The 17326-nt window shown below is 46.3% G+C and overlaps 1 protein-coding gene across 1 annotated transcript in view; it reads right to left on the bottom strand.

The window, feature by feature from the left end:
• LOC130530392 (anosmin-1) overlaps positions 1-16247 on the bottom strand; it is a 38686-nt gene extending 22439 nt beyond the window's left edge. The window contains exons 1-2 of the mRNA XM_057041522.1: positions 15904-16247; positions 10511-10558 (exon numbers count right to left, since the gene is read on the bottom strand). Of these exons, the coding sequence (XP_056897502.1) occupies positions 10511-10558; positions 15904-16095 (240 nt within the window). The 5' untranslated portion in view covers positions 16096-16247. The remainder of the gene's footprint in view (positions 1-10510; positions 10559-15903) is intronic.
• Positions 16248-17326: the final 1079 nt, after the last annotated feature.

Here is a 17326-nt window from a genome sequence, read left to right as displayed (position 1 = left end):
CCTTTGAGAGCGAAGCCTGCGGTGAAGATTGGCAGAGGCGGCAACCTCAACATCGCAGCCTCGCACAGGCACCACAGTGGAACAATGAGGCAATAGCTACGTCCTCCACCAGTGTCGAGGGGGACGTCCTGCCAGTAGACGCACACGGAAAAGCCCCCAAATCCCTTCAACAAATCACTATACATACACATGTAAGCCAGGGGGATCAAGCTCATTTTACTCACTGAATGGGCTTGTGAGCATAAGATGAATGCATTCCACCAGCTTTCCTTAAGAATAAATCTTTTTATGGTTCATCGCAATTACAGCCGGGCGGGTGATAATAGAATCATCCTTGACTCGAGGTGCTCGGGCTTGCGTGCCAAGCAGCGCAAACACAACACAGAGTGGTTGGCTGAGTGCTCAGTGTGGTCTCCAATCCCAAGACCCCTCTTTGTTCACTCAAAATTACCCAACTTAAGAACCCTTATAAAGAAACTTCACCTTGACATTTTAATACTATCTTCGATGCCTTATGCGTCATAAATAACCCCCTCGCATGTGTCTGGGAGCAGCGAGAGCTCCCTGCAGGTGTGCTGAAAGCTGAAAATCTTTCAGCGTTTCTCCCCGGACACACCCACAAGCTGACATTTAAGCAGGGAGCAGCAGGATGGGCGACAGATGTCTCACCAAAGCTAAAAGGATGGCTGTATATATTACAAGAGGTGCCCCATCAATCAAGCGCCCATTCTCTATTTACAGTTTGGACCTCAGTCTTGAATGGACAGCCACAAGATTCTCTCTCGACCCTTTTAAGTTCCACCTCTGGAGCGGAAATGTTGCTCTGCATTTCCTTTTTATAAAAGGTGGGAACTGTGCAAAGAACTGCAGATTGAACACCTTTTGACCTCAGTTTTCCCTGCTCCACCGCCGTACTGTGTCACACTGTCAGGGTCTGATCATCTCTGACCTAACAGGAGAACAACTCTTTCACCGGGGGGTTCCCACTGCCTGAGTTAAGCTGTTTTCTGCCTCGGAGCAAACAGACTACCCGGCTGGATGGAACCCTCGAGGACGGGGCGCCGACACCCTCGTTGATAGTTGTGATAGGGTTTAATTTAATCTAGGAAAACACGCATCAGAATCGCACTGCGATGTATACCTGAGCTGGATACAGCATTTGTGTTGGTTTTAGTAGCCAATATCTAGATGTAGCCTGAGGAAATCTCCTCGCTGGCAATGCAGCGACCAGCCGTTTGGTTAATACAAAGAACACTTTTAATCATCCTGTGTTAACATATTTCCCACAAACACTATGAGATTTATTTTGAAAGGGAAACGGGGCCACGGGGTTGTTTCAACAAACTAACGGCGAACAAAAACATCTGAGTGGCCGATTTCCTCTTTGTCCTCTTATCTTCCTTCCAAATAGCGCCACATTCTGCAGGGCCAAGTAGGAACATCCACAGCAGTCTTTCACTCCCCATTTCACGCTGTAATAAAATGCAGCAGTTGGTACTCTTGGGGACCCTGAAAGGCGTTTTGTGGGACCGACAGGGAGAGGCGGGCTGAAAGGCAGCCAGCGCCATAGTCCATCTTCGCTTGTTCATGGCTAAAACAAGGCGGCCAAGTGGAAGAAGGAGGAGGGTTATGGGGAGGAGAGGCAAGGGTTGGTGGGGGGGGGGGGGGGGGGTTGTCTGGCTGCTGTGCACAGACATGCCTCTCTCCATCACCAGAGTCTGGTTATCACCCTGCATCGTAAAAATGCTAACTGGCCTGCGTGAGTGACTGCAGGGGCATAAACAAGGAGAAGTACATACATAATATGTCAGGGAAATGTTATTTTTTTAGTTAATGAAGCATGAAATGCTACCAGTCGAAGGCGCCCCCAGGCCAAACAATACACTGTGTATACAAAACAACAGATGGGCTATAATTCTCACACACACACACACACACACACACACACACACACACACACACACACACACACACACACCACACACACACACACACATTCTATAGAACAGTTTGGAGCAGCATATTACACAGTTATTTAACTTTAGTGTTTCGGCTCTTACATCATCTCTTCCCACACAGAATGTCAGTCTAAAGTTATTAGAGGTTGTCGAAATTGTAGATTTAACACCCCCGACCGGAACCTGCAGGTGGTAGCTGACACTCAGGTCACAGCCCTTTGTCAGATATGAAGCAGGTAGAGGCGCACCTGTGTGTAAAGAGAGATTTCCGACCCATTCAAAGCATGAAAAGGTGAAAAAAACAGAAACATAAATACACAATGTTATCGTGAGGCTTTTAAGAGCACGGCTACAGGGTCACGAAAACTTCACCAGACCAATGAACAGAGCAACTTGATGATGGCTGCATGCTGCAGGTTGTGTGTGCGGAACTTTTACAGCAGCACCTGGAGGTCGAGGGATGCAATTATCTTTTGTATAAATGTATTTTTAAGTGTGTTTTTGTCCAAGCTAACCCCGTGATCTTCTGATGGAGAACGCACCGGTGTCTCCACCTACTCATGTGTGATGGAGGTCCGCAGCCCAAAATATAACATTACTGCGAAACACTTTTAGGTTTCCAGTACCCACACGCGGCGGCGGGGGGGGGGGGGGGGGGGGGGGAGAACACAAGAGGCAGAGGGAACAATGGGAAATTCTTTAGCTTACGTGATGTTCCTGCGTGTGTTTTATTTTAGGGGAGTGCTTGTGGCAGCTACAACTGCTCCAGTCTCTCTGTAAATGAATTTAAGCTGATTTAAGCCGGGCCTTCCTGTGTTTTCTCTCTGCTATCCCAAAAGCCTGCGGATGACACCTGCAAGGCATCGATCCAAGCGCCTGTAATCAGCGTAAAGCTCGAGTGGTGCCAACAGTTATTTACGAGGTGCCTTCGCTGCCCCCCCTGCTCCTCTGGGAGACTCAGATATGAAGAATCTCTGTTGTTCATCATAAACATCATAAATCTCACAACCAGCCTCATCGAGTCGGGCCTATTTTCTGCTGCCCTGATGGGTTTCGCGCCCGCAGCAACCGGCACTCTGCACATTTGTTTCCGACCCTCCTTCCTTCATCCTGTCACTCCTCGTTCTCACCCTGTGATTCACATTAATTCATCTGTTGCCTCCCCCCGACTTCCTCACAGCCTTCGCCGTCTCTCGCTCTCTCTCCCACGTCCAATCTAATCCAGATAAATTTTATAACCCGACCTTGCATCTGGACCATCTGGGTTCCAAATCTCTCTCCAGAGTTGACAGATTTGGAAACATCAGGCTCATGTTGCAAAACAGACAAAGAATGAACTTTTAATCATGTGATATATCTTTTGGAAACATGGCCAAGGCACTTTCGCCTGCCAGCGATATTGCTCGGAGCTTCCAAATGTTTTTTTTTCTCCTGTCATCATTTCATTGTGCTCACACAGCCAACAGCAAAGCACACAACACAGGTGATGTCACAGACATGTTTATCGTCTTTTGTAAGACAACCGCACAACAATTCCCTTTCACAACGGAATAATGTGTTATCTAAGAGAAGGAAAGGTTGGTCTGAGGAGGGGGGACGAAGATGCAGCATCGATGACTGCAAGAAACAATCCCGCTGCAAAAGCCCTTCATATTTAGAAAAGAGGTTTGGTTTTTTAATCTTAAACTTACTGACTGTCTTAACAAAGTCACTGATTTGATTTCCTGATATTCGCGGGATGGCACGGGTCTCAGCCTTCCTTTGGTTTTGAGTCTGAATGCGAAGTCAGCTTGAATTCCGTTCAGAAGTCTCTCAAAAATGAAGCGGCCCGAGCACCAGCATTCCAGGACTTTTTTTGTAGTGAGCTTCTAGATTGTGCCCATCTGAGAATATGATTACAGGTTAACCAGGGTGGAACATTTTTCATCAAGTACTGGTGCTGTGATGGGAATGACGGTAAAATCGAGGCTCCCCAGTGTCCCATTGACGTGCCATTAAGTTTCAAATGATTGTAAAACATCTTGCAAATAAATCAGAAAGAAGATATCCTGATCTCGAGAGGTTTATACACTCGAGGCCACGTTCTTTAAGCAATTGTACAACATTAGTGTGGGTTACATTTGATTCCTGCACCACCATAGACCTACACAGGTGTGTAATAAGCAGACAAAGGTGCAGATTGGGTAGATGGAACAGATTGATAGCCTGCTGGCTCGAGTCTTGAGTGTGTAACTCAAACACAAGCTCATAGTGGTGCTCATAAATATGAAACAAGTGGTATTTCATTGCCTCCTCCAAGCTGCACGCTGCTGTTCTCCACTACACTCTTAAAGAAAAAGGTTTGAGGACACAATACCCAGGATTCATCTGCAGAGAATCTATACAAGTCAATCAAAGGACACGTACAGTTTTTTTACAGCTCGCTGCTGTAATTCTATTTCCTGGAGAGGGCTGCGGTAACGCAGACACAGATATACTGCAGTGGTTTGCTGTGGGGATGTCTGATCAGCAATTACATAAATCTCTGCAAACTAAAACCCGCATGGATGCATTTTATTTACAGCCGGCTGTGTTGGAGCCTGGCATCTTCAGCATAATCGGCGTCAGCTCGCTCCCTAAAGGTGAGTATATGAGCTGTAAGAGTCAGAGACAATCTCCAAGTCTGCAGCTCTGCCCTGAAATTGCTGAGAAACATAAAAACTGTCAGTGTGGTTTAAACTGTGTCTGTAAGAAATTATGGTGTAAAAATAGAACAGAATAAAGAGCTGCCAGGAACTTGCTTGATTTGTATTATTACAGCAACAAATAAACATCATTCTATTTTTATTAACTTAGTAAGGATTGCATCATCAGTGGTTTCAATTATGTGGTGAATTTTGACACAATTTGTGTAAATACACTAAAAAGTGCCATTGTAATAACTTTATACATCAGTTTGGTCGTGGCAGGACTTGCCAGACAGCGTACAAGCTAGCAGGTGGTGTCACAGATGTAGCGCCACTTTAATTATTCATTTAAATGCAGTTTAGAGCAGACAACAAAGAGCTGGTAAGGAATACTGGTGCAGAAAGTGAGAAGAAAAAGAGGAGGAGCAGAAGGGGCAGTGCATGAATTATACATTCAGCCCACAATCAGAGGTGCCCTGCCTTATTTATGAGCAGAAAGCCCACACAGCTTAGCCAGAATTGTGTCACGCCTGCTGATGAATGCAGCAACAGTTTATTTAATACTTAATGACCTCGTTTTATCCAGACAACATTGCCACTCGCCCTGATCTCCTGCCACATCACACACCTCTGCAATAAGGACAGAGTAACTGCAGAGCCTCAGTTATCACCCACCTCTGGGCTCAGTTTATGTTTCATGACAATTAGACTCAACAGGATGTGTTTATTGCGTGGGGGTCACGTCAGGGTCTGCTAGGACACGGTGAGCCTCTCAACAGCTTTCTCTAAACCATGTCACGTTCTCCAGACTCATTATTTACTGTATTTACCCGCTTTGCACCGCAGTGAATAATGTGATGCTGACAGACATGTGAAAACAGGATCAGGAGATAAAATAATTCCTCAGCACCGCAGCATTTACTCAGACTGTCCGGCGGCTTGATTTATTGCAACAATAGTGCAGACGAACTGTCAGCTGAGAAATGTATTTCTGTCAGGGTAACGTCACTCACTGCAAATCGGGGAGATGGTAAACAGGATAAAGGATGTCAGGCTCCTCCGCCTGTCCCTACAGTGACCACTCAGACTGTCCCAATCCCCCCACCCCCTTCTCAAATGAAAGGAGGCCCCGAGATTTTGTTGTCTAAATGTAGGCCAACAGCATGTAAACTGTGACATGCTGTTGTTGAGGCTAAAGCTGTCCTAATCCCGTACTAAAGTCACATTCCACCACGATCTGTTTGTTTATTTGACTCTCAGAAACACTTGAAAATCGCTAATCCCACTTCGCCGCTCTAGCCAACGCTTACGACTCCTCAAAATGGCGGCTCATTCCAATTTCTTTGACTTACAGAGCATTCCGGATTATATATACGGTAACGTTGTGCTCCAAAACAGTCATGCATGTGTTTGCTTTACTAATCATAACTTAAACATCTCGACTGAGGCTGATTAACAGAGCTGTCTGGGACATGGACTCACACTCTGCTAATCCATCATCCTAAAACTTTTGCACATAATCTGTAGGATTTATCAGCAAGATGCAGCAGCTTTGAGTGGAACTGGGATACGCTGATAAGCCCACATCTGCTAAGCACATCAGCTTTGAGACGTTCTAATCTTCTAATCATCGATGTTACTTTTGGCTCGGCTGTTTTTGCAGCATCACATTGACGCAGACTGTAAACAAAGCTGCAGACTGATGTTTAATGCACATCTTTTAACACCTGATGTGAAGCTTGGGGTGGGCCAGCGGGGTGCAGATAAAAGGTGAGCAGGCGTTGTGTGATATTCAGCCAAACTATTCCCAGAACACGGATAAACACTTGGATAACGGCAGACTGCCTCAATGTGGCTGGTGACCATCGCTAAAAGAGGATTTCACAGTAGCTTTGATTACAATAATCCTTCTAGAGAATAAAATCCTGTATTGACAGAGAGCACACGTGAAATCAAGCCATCTGTGAAAAGGCTCCAAAGATGTATGGATATTATCCTTAAAGCCCGTCTGGTTGAAGAAATGAGGGTCTCCTTCATCACTCAGGGGTTGTAGCATAGATGAGATCTGATACCGAAGAACCGCTGCTTCATAACCTGCTCTCTAGTGGCCATGTCCTTGGATTTTTCGTTCTTTTTTTTTCTGCTGTGGGGGGTTTCCTCACCATTCCTCGCCACCCACCATGTGAATAATGAGCTCCACAGATAGCAGCCAATGAAGCAACCCCCCCTTCAGCCAATGAAACTTAACAACCATGTCCAGATCAAGTCCTTCCTGCTGGGACTGACCAGTCTGGCTTCACACTCCTCCGCTGCCACCCACACACACACATGCGTGCACAAACACACACACACACACACACACACACTTTCATACCCATGCGTCCTCAAATTTTATAGAATAAATGCTTTTTAGAAATGACACAAAGGCCTTTATATAATTCTGATGAGTGTTTCTTCAGACAGGGAGGAAATATTGACCTGGCCTCCAGTCCAGCTTGTTTAAAGGTGTCGGTGCGGGTAATGAAGCTAACACGGGAGGTGAGACCAGCGTCTGGCCTCAACGGGACCAAAAGGCACTTTGAAGTCTGTCTAAGCAGCCAACAATCTGAGCCATGGCCAGCTGTAAACCTCCACGAGCAGCCACAGTTCATCACATCTTTTCAACATGCCTCCAAATAAACTACCTGACCGCCAAAGAAGACGTGGCCACACAAAAGACTTGTAAACACCACCTCAAAGCTTCCAGCGAAAGTGACACGTCCAGAAAGACGGGAGTTTTACGCCTTGCTTCTGATTTCATTATACAGGTTCAACTGCTCCTGCATAAAGAACAAATGAAAGGAAGTTTGACCGCTTGGTTTTTGGCGTGAGAAAATGTGGGGGTTGGTATGGGAGTGGCGAAGGGAATGGTGGGCTCTGAAAGACACTTTTGAATTGTAGCATTCCAGTGATTCTCATTCAGGCGAATGGCTGAAAAGCTCCGAACATGTGAAGCCGAGGTCGCGTGTAATCCAAAAGAGCAAACACTTGTTATTCTCCCTCTTATTTGAGCAGCTCAGGGTGGTAAGAAAAGAGTTGTCCAAAGAAAAAGAGCCACCTGGGACTCGTGAAGCATCTGAAAAATGCATGAAAAACTTACAGCTGTCGAATGATGGCCAAACATCATCATGGAGAAATAAAGGGTAGGGACGTGGCAGGTTCAGAGAAACTGCTCCCCTGCTGATAGATGATACATATTCACAATAAAGGCTGGTGTTTTGATTCTCTCCGGCTCAGGAATCACCCCTCTAATCTAATTATTTGAGAGATCAGTCTGAAAGAAGGATGGAACAGGCTGCTATGTTGAAAAATGCTCAGGATATTCAGCGTTTCAGGGAAAAACAGTCCATTTTCCCCTCAGGAACTGTAAGCAATGGACACGTTCCACTGACTCACCACAGGCTGACTTATTTAGGCATAATACACATGTCCTTTCGTCTCTTCCCACCCTTAGCGCAGTTTGAGTAATGAAGCGCGCCGCTTTGTTGCGGGCCGGCATTTAGCTGCCTTAACTGAACCGTCTTAGCATTTGATTTGTTGCCTGGATCACACCCGCAGGGGAAAACAAACCCCACGAATATCAGCTGCGCTCTGGATGTGGAAAGCTTCTTGGCTGCTTCTGTACCCTCTCCTATGCATGCGCACACAATCCATTTTCTTTGCACCACTAGAGAGAAAAAAAGGACACTCCAGATTTCAAAATTTCAGGGAATGTGTTGGAACCTCTCTAGACAAGAACGCCGGTGCTGTCTGGGCTCCTGGCATCACAGAATGGAGTCAGTCTGCTGGTCCCACATTATGTGGCGATAATGACTCCTGGGCTCTCCAAATGCCACCTCGCTGTGCTCTGAAGAGAGGGGCAAGTAGGTTCATTTCCATGAGAATGTGGTCACCAAAGTGGGGGGGGGAGTAACTCAGGGGACACGGCATGCGAGATGACCGCGTTGACTTTCTCATCGCGAATGGCAAAAGGAAGCTTTGATGTCCCGAAGACAGATGGACTGGAGGGGAGGGGGGGTGTCACAACAGCTTTGTCTCAATTATTAGGCGACCTTTCCTCGCGTTGAAGACACAAGCGGGGAGGCCTCTGTTGTCTTTCTGAGAGGGCTGCGCGGTGACGGGCCTTCTGCCCTCACACACTCCTCAAGAGCCGCACTCTTTGTCTTTCTGTTTGTGTGTTCGCTGTTCATGAAGTGAAGAGGCTAATCACCGTCTGCAGAACCATTCACAGGAAGGCACTGTACAGCGTGGGCTCGTTATTGTTAGTGAGGCCACAATAGATTTGTTTTGACACGGTCAAAGCAGGAGCGCACACTCGAGACGCAGATGTGCGGGCGAAGTGTGGCGGTGTTTGCCACCAAAACATTGACTTAAAGCCACAAAGAAAACCATGGCAACCCGAAGAGCCTGAATATTACATTCCTGAATGTAAAAACTACACAATTAAATTACATCCAAGGAGCCCTTGAACCCGTATGGCAGAGCAACACACCAACCCAGAGATTTCCACCATCAAGTTGTTATTTTTAGTGGGCTTACATCAAAACCAACCCAGCCCCGGCCAAGCAGCACTAGCTGACATGCCCGACACAAGTTCATTAAAGAATTTGCGCAGCTTCAGCAATGTTCACTGGTTCATTATGAAAACAGTATGCGGTGCCTGGACTCACAGCCAGCACAAGCCTTCAAACATGGAAATGTGCGGAATGACGAGGGTGCATGGAGCTGATGTTGGCCATCCCAGTGGAAAGGAGAGAAACAAGTTTCGCGGGATTATGGTGAAAACAACGGCGGTTAGATTTCTTATGGGCCCAGACGCTAACTTTAAACATATGTCACAGGAGGTTAGACATAAAAGGAAGGGACGTACACACAAAAAAAACTCAAATGTAGCAAGTCTGCCCTTTTGAAACTCTTCATTACCAGAAAATCGGTCAATGACTTCAATCCCTATAAAATTTCTGTGAGATTCTGAGGGGAAGTAGCCTTCACATTTACACATGTAGAAAGACACGCGGCACCAAAGCTCTGCGGTAGCCCCGGCAAATGCTAATTGCTAAGGAAACAATTTGAAAGTCAAAAAAGGAAATTCCAAACCACCAAAGGTCATTATGAAAGACAACACTGGCCACTGATAGTGAGTAATACATGTAATGAAAGTGAGGTCGTCCTCTCTGCACCGGTGCACCTTGTTTAAACTCAATAATAAGCAGAACAAAATCTGCAAACACAAGTAGATGCAATACTGTATTTGTTCTGAAGCGTAATAGCTCACTCCTATCTTCAGATCAGATGCACTGAAAGTGTTTATTCCTGGATTCCGTTTGTGGCCATGTCTCTTCTGGTATATCACCTCCATCTTATTTCAGCCCCATGGCGTTCTCTCTCTGCAGGCCACGCAGCACATCTCCGAGGACCTTGTCATCAGCTCCAGGAGAGTCTGATTGCGTGTGTCAGCGCCATTTCTTTCAAAGGAACCTGTCAACACCAGCTTTGTATTAACCTTCTTAGGGAGAGGGAGAGAAACAAAAACAAGGCCTGCGGGAGGCATAGGGAACACCTCCAGCTGGAATTCCCATTCCTGAGTTCAAGAGAAGCGGCCTCACTTCCGTAAACTGTGATTTAAGTCATTAAAATGTAATTATATTTTATTTATGGTGAGTATCAATGAAAAGAGGATCACTGCAGAGAAGAAGCACAGATCCGGATGTGTCAACAGCTCTCAAATCCTCTGCAGGCAGGACAAAGCCGGCCCTGTTGTGACTTGTGCTACGTATGTGGTATTATCCTCTGATAATGAGGCTCGTGTGTGACATGCATTTATTTCATGAAGTCGAACCACACTACCTTGGAGCACTGCTTGTGATTCTGGCACCACACCAAAGATCCATTGTTCTGCAAAAGAGGAGAAAAATATTAGCTATGGTTGAAAATACGGCCATTGTTATGCAACAAGGGCGGCTTTTTTTTTTAATTTCCTGAGGTCACGGCCCTGTGAGAGTGGCAGCAATGTCAAGACTGGACAAATTTCAAAGCTACTGAGTCAGCTCTGCACGTCGCATGTATGTAACCTAAGCAGGAATGCGGGTTCACCAGCACAAGGGTCCAGAGCAGACCTCTGGCCAGCTTCAGCACAGCACAGTGACCTCAGGGCCTGTTTGATCTTCACCAGAAGTCCCCAAAGACACAGAGGTGGGAACTGATGTCAGCACTCCTTGGCAGAGTGCAGCTCCTTCCAATTTTCTCTAATTGCTGCAGAAGTGCCACCTTCTGAAGCCCGATGAGGCAAACATTTGGTCCTAATAGCGCATTCTCTGTGTGTAAATATGGGAGTTGGCAAGCGAGGGACCAGTGGGGGTAAATGGCTCGTGCAAGTGGTCATTTCCTGACTTTCATTAGGGGCAGGAGAATTATGCTGTCATCTTCCTGCAGGCATAATTGCACGAGGATGGCGAGCGCAAGAGCTCGTACTTCAGAACAAACGACCAGTTAAGCAAAATGAAGACCGAGAGAGACCCAGACGTTTGGATGTGGCTGGAGGGGACGCGTCCAGGTCAATTTTTTACACCATTTGTTTGCCTCACAGGACATTAGCACAAACTTCAGCTGGAATTTCTGGCCATTTACGGTTTGGGAAAATATGTAGGTCTGATTGAGAGTTAGGATTGTTCATTAGAGCAGCTGGGGCCATATCGGCCTATTTCCTCATCAAAAATGGCATCTCTTGTATGGCATGTATTCATCTGACTGCTTTCCTTTAATACTGATCATTATAGTGGCTTTTTGCTGCTCTTGTTTGCTAAACAATTATGTAAAAAATCTGCACAGAGTTTTGTTGAAGGATTCTCAGCGGTGACCTTAATTGGAGCTTCACTTTCGGAAATTCCCGGCCCTCCTTTATGAAAGTAATGAAGCGGCAGAAGAGAGCCAAACTTCAGCGCTCTAAAGGCAAAAACTCTGCTTAAGTTCAATGTCAAGTTCAAAGCGTTTTTTCCCACAATGTAATCCAGAAGAAATTTCCCATGAGACCGTTGTGAGGAACTTATCATTAAAGAGTTTAATTTGACATCCAGTACCAGCAAGAGCTGTGCTTTAGTGTCAAGGATAATGGTCAAATGGCTTCAAAGGAATCCAGGATTGTATGGTCACATCCTGGGAGACTCACCTCAACCCCCACCCTCCCCCCCCACCCTTCAAATAAAACTGCAGATAAGAATGAAAAATATTCGAGCGCAAGACATGGAAAAAAGCCCTAAATTAGCCAAATCAGCAACTTTCTTCCTGCCCTTCCTTGGTAAAACGGACCTTCAACTTTTTAGGGCTGATCTTTGTATTTTAAATATTAATCTTCCTCGCCGGTGCATAGCTTTGTCCTCTATCACAGGATCAGGATGTTTGCGGAGTTCATTAATTTATGCGAAATCATCTCAGCTAAGCCAAACCTGATGGTAACGCGCTGAAATTAAAAACCCTGACATTTACACTGGCGGTCTCGCTGCATGGTAATTTATGCCAAAATCACCGACCTGCGTATGACAGCCTTCTTCACCCACCCTGATTCATAGAGGAGCTAATTTTGCTGCTTGACAGCATCCCCGCAGTGGAGGCGCTCAGCAGGATGTTGCCCCAGCTGTTCAGGCCTGACCCCACCATGTCAGGGACCAACCGGGGAATAATTATAGGTCAGGACTTCATCCTTCTGACTCACCATGACATTCCTCCGCAGCCTCGAACACTATACAGCACCCCGGACTGTCAAGGACTTCAGTGTATAAATGTGTTCCAGATATCTTCCTGAGCTACTGGGGTCAAGGCGAGGAGACCAGACGGTGGTCTACGAATGCGAGTCCAAGGTGGACTCTTCGTGACGCCACCGGAGTGCTGTAAACTGGGACTTTACCACACGCGCAAACATTCTAGCTGTTGTCAGCTGAGACGTCGGGGCAGGTGGCCGGGGCTGTATCGTATTGTCAATACAACACAGAGGTACATGGACAAAACCCCTTTTGTCTTTAAGGATGACATTCCGCCTTTTGAAAAATGGAAATCCTCTGCTTCCTGCAAGGCTCCCATTTGGATTAAATGGATCTTAGCTCACATGGATAAATTCCTGTAGAGTTGTATTCATCCCTGCCTTAACCTTTAAACTAAAAAAAATCCCAAAAGCACATTGTTGTGCCTGCACTGAAGAGGCATCGTGTTGCTGGATAACAGGACACCAGACTTCAAAGGGCTGACTGGTGCCTCTGTCCTGCTTGGGGGTCCTCAGGCAACACCAAAATAACTGAACCTTAAGGGCACAAATGCAGCTCTAAAATAAAGGGCCGTAGGGTTTAGGCTGAGACTTGAGTGGGTGTGAGGGCTCTGGACACTCTACTCATCGATAATTTACTTCGTATGAATTATTCAACAGTTGCGCTGAAAGTGACCTAATGTGTCTCGCACGCGTCAAACGTAAGCATAAAAGGATGTTTCAGCCCAGGCGTAAAGTTGCTCCCACTCTGGGATTTAGCGCCGTTTGTCGAAAAGTGTCTCGGGGTGTTGTAATATCGTGGGGTGAGATTTACAGAAAAGACTGTCGTGGTTTAAAAGAACTCATAGAGGGGTGAGGCCGGGCTACACAGACCCCTATTCATCCCCTGTCTTCCCTAATGAAACGCTCCACACATGAGACCAGCGCTGGCTGGGCTCTGATTCTACCGCAGGTTATTTTATATCAAACGCAAAAACAAGGGGACGTGGAAAAACTACTTTCCGATGTTTTTGCTGCTCTCCAATAAAAATGCAAATCTTCCGAGCAAGTTGCTTTATGTTGCAGTGCTTTAGACACTGATGACTGGACTTGAAATGGTCATTTTTAGCACTTTGAATGCAATAACAAGACCGAGAGGACACACCTTGTTTTTAAGCTTCTCCATCCTGCTCATAAATAATCCAGCGTGAGATTGATGCATTCTGCAGCTCGCTCCTAAGATTTTAAACTGTCCGAGGCCAATATTAATAGTCGGGTGTTCCCCTCTGTCTATTGTGCTGGGGTAACAAGTTTCCCACATGTGACGTAAAATGTCAATAAATTTGTATTTGGAAACACTGCTACATCAATAAATCCGCAGTTGCTATAAATCTGACATCCCATGGATGACCCGCAGCTTTCCTAACTGTGCAACTGCACACTTGTTTCCATTTCACACCGAGTCATAATTGACACAATTAAAACAAGGGCTCTGGTTTGCCCCGTGCTTCAACCACATTAAAAAGTTGCGTGGGCGTTCAGAACATCTGCAAGTGTTAAACTCTCCGAGTGTCATTCCAGTATTCGCAGAATGATCATATTAAAGTCTAATATGAAAAACAGAGGCACTTTTAATCCAGCTGCGGAATGTGTTCTTAACACACTCAAGTGCTCGTTTTGGGTATGATGAAATAAGTACCGGTCCATATAGATTTCTAGATAAACGGGTAAAATAATATTGAGAAACAGTAGGCAAAAGTAACCGCTTTGACATACGGCCCAGACATTTTGTTTCCATTAAAACAGCGAGCATTGGAGGGCTCGGTTTTCCTATCGAGTATTAAATGACCCCTGAAGGATGAAGGTGAATTAGGGAGTCTGTCATCTCAATCACTGAAGTGGAGACTTGAGCCGCCCGCCGCAGTAATAAGATCTGCCAGAGGGAGCGGATCCACCTGTAGGGTGTGCTGACTGAGCGTGCTCCGCTGTTGTGGCAACAGCGCATTAGGGCTTATCGCATTTGGAGCAAATGGGGCAACGGCGTTCAGCAGGAAGGTGACCTCAGCGGAGCGGCATCGCGCATCCTCTGTGCACCTCCAAGGTGTGATGCTGGCAATTATTGGCAGGACAAGGGGTAGGGGTTGGGGTTGTAAGGGGGGTGGGGGAAGAAGGGTGGGCTCTGTTTTTGCAGCTGACCAGACCCCCCCCCCCCTTTTTTTTTTACATGAAAGGACTGTTGAGAACATGGCGCATAAGATAGTCCATGCAGATTATCAACAATGCTATTCTTAGACCCACACGTTTGTACAAGCTAACTTGCTTATCGCCAACCACAAAAATGCGCCTCGGTTTTAGACAAATACCCCCCCCCCCCCTCGCCGAGGCAGGGGATCTGCATTTGATTTTACAGATTCACAGTGTTTCGTTAGAGGTGAGACTTCCATCACATACCTGACTTCTCCGTCGAGTTAGTGACTTATTGCATTTCCAAACTTTATAACCCAGAGCGGTAATATACCCCCGGAGGCTTCTCGGTACAAATCCCCCAGCCCACTATTGTACCAAGTGGCAAATTAAGATAAACTGGTTTCGATCAGTGTCCGTCAGAGACTTAGCACTACAGATACTTCCTGCCAGGATGTAGAATTTCAGTTAATAATGTTCATCCTTGCCTCAGGTATATGACCTGCACTGATAAAATGATTGCTAACATTGGCCAAACTTGATTTTTCACTACACTGGATCAATAAGTGCTTTCAAGGTGGAGCGATTAATGACAAAAAAGCACTCAATGGTTGATTAACTAGAGCTAGTTATAACTGCACTTTATCTGTTTCCTGGCAATTAGGGATAATTAATCCACCTTAAGGAACACAAGCCTTGCAAATGCAAATGAAGGGAGAATAAAAGGGGGCCACTAGATAGATAGCGGGTGGGACAGAGTAAAGGGAAGAAGGATCAGTGACCGCTGGTGCTTCTATAGAGTCCTGAGAGAAAAAAGTGTGACCAGTGGAGGGTGAAAACAACTTCTATAAGCACATACCAATCATCCCCACAGCACCTATTTCTAAAGACCTGAAATAATCATCACTGCGCTGCTGCGGGGGGGCATCGCTGGAGACTCCAGAAAGAAGAAGGCTGAAAACAGGAATGTGATTTTTCCTACACTTCTCAGTGTGAAAAACGCCGCATCGTGTCAACTGATGACTCTGTGTTCCAAGTTGGGCAACAACTTAACGCGCAGTCGTGCGCCGGCCCGGTTCGGTGGTACCTTTCCTTTAGAGAAGCTCTGATTTGCCTGTCGGTGATGGTTCTCTGACAAGTGAGAAAGTATTTCAGCACTATCAGTGAGCTGCTACTGTCGGGGGCAGCGAGGAACAGTTCTGACTCGAGGGAAGACTCGTCCGCTTAATATTGATTGACTTATTTCAAACACCAGCAACAAGAATGCGGTGTATTTGTCAGACCACGCCGGAAGTTGGACTTTGCTGCAGCCGCGCGCTCGTACCTGAGAGTGTTTGAAGAAGGCGGAGATGCGAGTGATGTGCAGGCTGAGGCAGCGCGAGGCGCATCGCGCTCGGTAAATGCTGCCGGTGAAGAAAGACTCGTCCTGCTTCCTCGCGCACACGCTCCCCGCGCTCATTAACGCCGTAATCCACAAACAGAGCGCCGCACACGCGCTCGCGCTCCCGCAAAACATGATCCCCGCGCTCCTCTGTTTTATCCCACCGCTGATCGGACAATACTGCGTGCGGGCTCCGCTGGAGAAACTAAAGAAACTTCAATTATACACCGGGGAGGAGCCACGCGCTCGCGTGCGCCGTGATTGGACGAGGCGTCGGTGAGTGACAGGCGCGAGGAGCGTCAGGCAGGTAGAGCCGCGCGTCGTCCGCGTGCGGGGCAGCTGGAGAGGGCAGCGCCCTCGGTTCAAGCAGGCACAAGCACAAGAGTCAGGGAAATTCTACATTTAAGAGCAACGCTCCTCTTTTTAATGCGTGCAGCATCTTGTAATAATCTTTTATCTAACGCCACTTTGTAGTGATTTATTGTCCACTATTTGCTTTCGCAGTTCTAATAGCACTTGCAATGTTTTAAATCACTGGTATGTTACTCAATAAAGTCTTTATTACTTATTATGATTGCAAACTTCTTCCCTTTTATTCTTAAAGCACTTGGCCCTGACTCTTAAGTGTCATATATATAATTTAAAATGGCTTTTTTATCATTTAAGTTTGTGTTTAGTCTTGGCAAGGCACCAACATTTAGCCTTTGTGAAATATTCTATTATATTCAAACCAAAGACAACTAGGTGGGTTAGACCCTTCAGTCATTAGCCAATGACGACACAGCTCATCAACAATGTGGAAACGCCAGGCTTTCTGTATGAAACCCCTCACATATGGCATGAACAAAGCTTGCCAACATCCCGGGGAAACCCTCTCGCTCTAGCTCTCACCTCCCTGTTTAACAGTAGCTTGGAAAAACAATTGTACTTGGAAAACTATTAAAACCACTTTGGCTAAATTCCTCAAAGTGTTTGGCATCAGTTCATAGCCTCAGGTGTGGAGAAAAAATGACATGTTGGAAAATCTCAGAATTTGTCCTGTTTATTGAGGTAAAGCGTGAGTGTTTAATTAGAAAGTTCCCTCAAGGAAGGCAGGGGGGCTACAAGACACTCCTGCCTTTGTCAGTTCACAGAGTATTTCCCTAAACCTCATTCAGCCGCAGCAGCAGCATAATGACCTTTTATAGGTGCTGCTCTCAAACTGTTTGCAGAGTGAGGCTCCAAACACAGTTAACATCATTAAGTTCAGCTCAAGTCGCCATCATTCTGCGAGCCTGTGGGACTAAAGCATCTCTGTTTGCTGACATGGTCACATCTTAGGGTATTAGCACATCCTATACAGTGCTGACTGCATCCACAGAGGGGT

Source organism: Takifugu flavidus, chromosome 1 (genome assembly GCF_003711565.1).
Source record: "Takifugu flavidus isolate HTHZ2018 chromosome 1, ASM371156v2, whole genome shotgun sequence".
NCBI lineage: Eukaryota > Metazoa > Chordata > Actinopteri > Tetraodontiformes > Tetraodontidae > Takifugu > Takifugu flavidus.
The sequence above is the reverse complement of the archived record's forward strand: the minus strand, read 5'-3'. Positions and strand labels throughout refer to the sequence as shown.